At 52.7% G+C, this 3,974-nt stretch overlaps 1 protein-coding gene across 1 annotated transcript in view; it reads left to right on the forward strand.

The window, feature by feature from the left end:
• The window catches only part of PTPRU (protein tyrosine phosphatase receptor type U), a 56,699-nt gene that overhangs the window by 42,208 nt on the left and 10,517 nt on the right, over positions 1-3,974 (forward strand). The window contains exons 27-28 of the mRNA XM_035901306.1: positions 963-1,103; positions 2,323-2,360. Of these exons, the coding sequence (XP_035757199.1) occupies positions 963-1,103; positions 2,323-2,360 (179 nt within the window). The remainder of the gene's footprint in view (positions 1-962; positions 1,104-2,322; positions 2,361-3,974) is intronic.

Below are 3,974 nucleotides of genomic sequence, written 5' to 3' on the forward strand. Positions count from 1 at the left end.
GCTGCGGGGGTGCCGGTGCCGGCGGGGCTGGTGGGGCCGGGCTGTGCTCCGTGCCGGCTGCCGTCACTTACACCGGTGCCAAAGGATTGCAGGTGCCAAGGCGAACCTGGTCAGCACCTGATGAAATCCCCCTCGCCCCGCTGCTCTCATCGCCCTCCTTGAGGGCAGAAAGTGGGGGTCTCGCTGCCGCCCCACGGAAGGGCAGGAGGAAGGGTTTGATAAGGGCCTTTCCATGAGCTAAATGAGGAGGTTTTCCAGCAGCCAGAGGAGTCTCCGACAGCGGAGAGCTGTGCTAATTCGCGGGCACAGAACATTTCTGCTCCTGTACCTGAACAGGCTTGAGCTAAAGTGTGCTAATGTAAAAGACGCAGTGCTGAGCCTGGCCATGGGACTCCCTATCCCTCGGCAAACCGGCGTCACGATGACCAAGGGGACAAATCTCGCTCAAAGCACGAATAAGTAGTACAGTAATTTCCCCCCTCCTTCCTTCTTGCAGTCTCTAGAGGTCTTTCATTCTGGTTTGCTTTCCTCCCTGAAAAGACCATTGACCTCATTGTCTCTTTGCTGATGTTGGGGCACTGGGGGGGTGATGCTTTCACTCAGGACCAGGGTGCAGAGCTGAGGGTTGGGACCATCTGGCAGCCACAGCTCCTGCTTGGCTCAAAGGTGACATCTTTTCCCTAGTTACTTGTGCGAAACGCCCTTCCCTGGGAGAGCTGAGAGCAGAAAGCGGGTGCTTTCGTCCCCACCAAGGGCAGGGATCGCTTAGACCTGTTTTTATAGCATCTCCCCAGGGTATGGAGGGACCGAGGCTGTGCCAGGGAGGCCAGATCTGCTCAACCATGGAGAAGATGGCTTTGGTGGCACTCATCTTCTGGTTGCACTGGATTTTTGGGGGGTGACAGCAGTGGCTTCAGCGCTGCCACCACGTCCTTAACGGTGCTCATCTTCCCTCTCTGCAGAGCTACACCAAGAGTGCTGCCTTCATCGTCACCCTGCACCCGCTGCAGAACACCACCACCGACTTCTGGCGGTTGGTGTACGACTACGGCTGCACCTCCATCGTCATGCTCAACCAGCTCAACCAGTCCAACTCTGCCTGGGTGAGTGCTGCTGTCCCAGGGACTGTGCCGGCCCCGCATGTGGCCCTGTCCTGCTCGGTCCCCACCGCCTCGGAGGCCCCTGCCTTGCTCGCTCAGCTTCCTCTCCTCCGCAAGGGGAGATGGGGCTGGCTGCAGCACCCAGGATTTATGCCCTGTAAGCACAGGACTGGCCAGCTGGAGCCAAAGCTACGTGGCAGCAGCAAGCAGCCTGGCTTCCTTGTGTTGGCATTGCTTTACTGCACCATAATCTTTGTGGATACCCCAGCGAGATACAAGGTTAACAAGTATGACCTCGTTATAAAGAGCTGATTTTTATCCTCCTTTTACGAAGGCGAAACTGAGGCACAGGGGATTTCCCACGTTCATCTTCCAAGGGCACTGGGGGCTTGTGAATGCCACTTTACAAATTAGCCAGTTGCAAAGCAGCTGTCCCGTGGGTTTTACGGTGTGATGGGATGTGTAGGGGTGGTGAACTGGAGGGGAGGTGTCCTGTCACCCTGGGGAGAGGGGACAGAAGCAGGGGGCCATGCTCAGCCTCACCGCGCTTTGCTCTCCTGGTGCACCCCTCCCCAGGGGGATGCCTGGAGCGCTCCTGCCACCACTGGAGCGGATGTAAAAGTCCACTACAGGTCTGTAATGTTAATTCAATGAGGAAACTTAGTGAATTTTTACATAAAATTAGCATTATAGACGTAATGGATGCCTGGAGAAGACTTCTTTAGCTGGCTTATTTTATGAGTTGAGATCAGATACTCGACGTATGTGACCCAAACCGGCAGTTGTACCATTGGTCGCAAGGATGCAGATGGATGTTGGACAGGTACGGAGTGGTTTGTAAATACATGTGGATACTGAACGATGTGTAAATACGTGTGTAAATACCAGTGGATTTATTTATGTATAAAAACATGCTGGACATGTGCACCCATGCGTCCCTCCGTGCTGAGCTAATGCCAACGGACCTTTGCACAGGGTGACGTTAAGCAGACCCTGAGCATCGAGGGATGCCCTGGGGAGGCTTCTTGCCCTGTGGAAGTTTGCTGGGAGAGGAGGCAGAGCTGGCCCTGAAGAGCTTCACAGGTCATATGCTCACTCAGAGGAGCCGCTCTTAGATCAGGTCCATGTTCAACGAAGCAATCTGCCCATGGGCATGCTGAAATGGGCAGGTTTGTGTGACCGGGGTTGTTGGAGAGGCCCCTTCCACCTTTTGACTGTCTAGAGCTTGATGATGGTGACGATAGGGTCGAGTATTCATGGGTAAGAATCGGGGGAAGGCCAACAAGACAGGTATCACAGTGGGAGTCTGTTGCAGACCACCCAACCAAGATGAAGAGGCCAACAAAATATTCTACAAGCAGCTGGGAGAAGTCTCACAATCACTAGCCCTTGTTCTCATGGGGGACTTCAACTTACCAGATGTTCGATGGAAATACAATACGGCGGAGAGGAAACAGTCTGGGAGGTTCCTGGAGTGTGTGGAAGAGACCTTCCTGACACAGCGGGTGAGGGAGCCAACTAGGGAAGGTGCCCACTGGACCTGTTGTTTGTGAACAGAGGAGGACTGGTGGGTGATGGGAGGGTTGGAGGCTGTCTTGTGCACAGTGATCACTAAATGATAGAGTTTTTGATTCCTGGAGAAGTAAGGAGAAGCGTCAGCAGAACTGCTCCCTTGGGCTTCCAGAGGTCAGACTTTGGACTGTTCAGAAGGTCGGGTGACAGAGTCCCTTGGGAGGCCATCCTGAAGGGCTAAGGAGCCCAGGGAGGCTGGACGTTCTTCAAGAAGGAAATCTTCAGGGTGCAGGAACAGACTGTCCCCGTGTGCCAAAAGGAGGGCCGGCAGGGAAGACCGGCCTGGCTGAACAGAGAGCTTTGGCTGGAGCTCGGAAAAAAAGGAGAGTTTATGACTTTGGAAGAAGGGTGGGCAACTTGGGAGGATTCCAAAGATGATGTGAGGTTATGCAGGGAGAAAATTAGAAGGGTCAAAGCCCAACTAGAACTTGATCTGGCTACTGCCATAAAAAACAATAAAAAATGTTTTAATGTAATACATAAGCAACAAAAGGAGGGCTGAGGGGCTCCATCCTGTATTGGCTGTTGGGGGGAACCTGGTGACAAAGGACGAGGAAAAGGCTGAAGTACTTAATGCCAGTTGTTCTCGGGGTATCCAGCTCAGGGGGCTGGAAGACAAGGATGGGGAGCAGAATGAAGCCCCATAATCCAAGGGGAAATGGTTAGCGACCTGCTACACCAGTTAGACACACACATGTCTATGGGGCTGGATGGGATCCACCCAAGGGTAATGAGGGAGCTGTGGCATGGGCTCCCCAAGAGCTATGAGGGATTGGTTTGGTTGGAGTGGCCCTGGGTGCTGGTGTAGCTCCTGGGTTATTAAAAAGGACTCTGTGGGGCATTTTAAACCTCAAGTTTTAGCTAGATAAAATGTTGGGGTATGGTTTTGTTAAGCCATAACGACCCTTGTGCTTTTGGCAATTGGGAGCAGAGCAGTGTAGGATTTTCCAAGCCTAAAAATTGATGGAGAAGCCCAAGTACCACTGGTTTTCAGGCACCTCAGCATGGAACGGACATGTTTGGAATAATGCTGATGTTGATGTGTATCTTGTCGGCATTCAGCAGACGCCACAAGAAGATTGACAGTTTTGGTGCAGCCAGGTACAGAGCAAGCACAAAATCCCCATGATATGATGGGTTCCACAGATCCAAAGTCAGCAGCGATAACCAAACCCTGTTTTGTCAGCATTTCTGCTCCTTGAAATTCTGTGTAGGAGAATTCCTGAAAATGACCCGTGAGGCAAAAGTGGCCATTTGCTCCCACCCCCATCTCCTACCTTGTAAAGTCTTATTTTATCTGAA

Source organism: Egretta garzetta, unplaced genomic scaffold (genome assembly GCF_000687185.1).
Source record: "Egretta garzetta isolate BGI_Z169 unplaced genomic scaffold, ASM68718v1 scaffold368, whole genome shotgun sequence".
Lineage (NCBI taxonomy): Eukaryota > Metazoa > Chordata > Aves > Pelecaniformes > Ardeidae > Egretta > Egretta garzetta.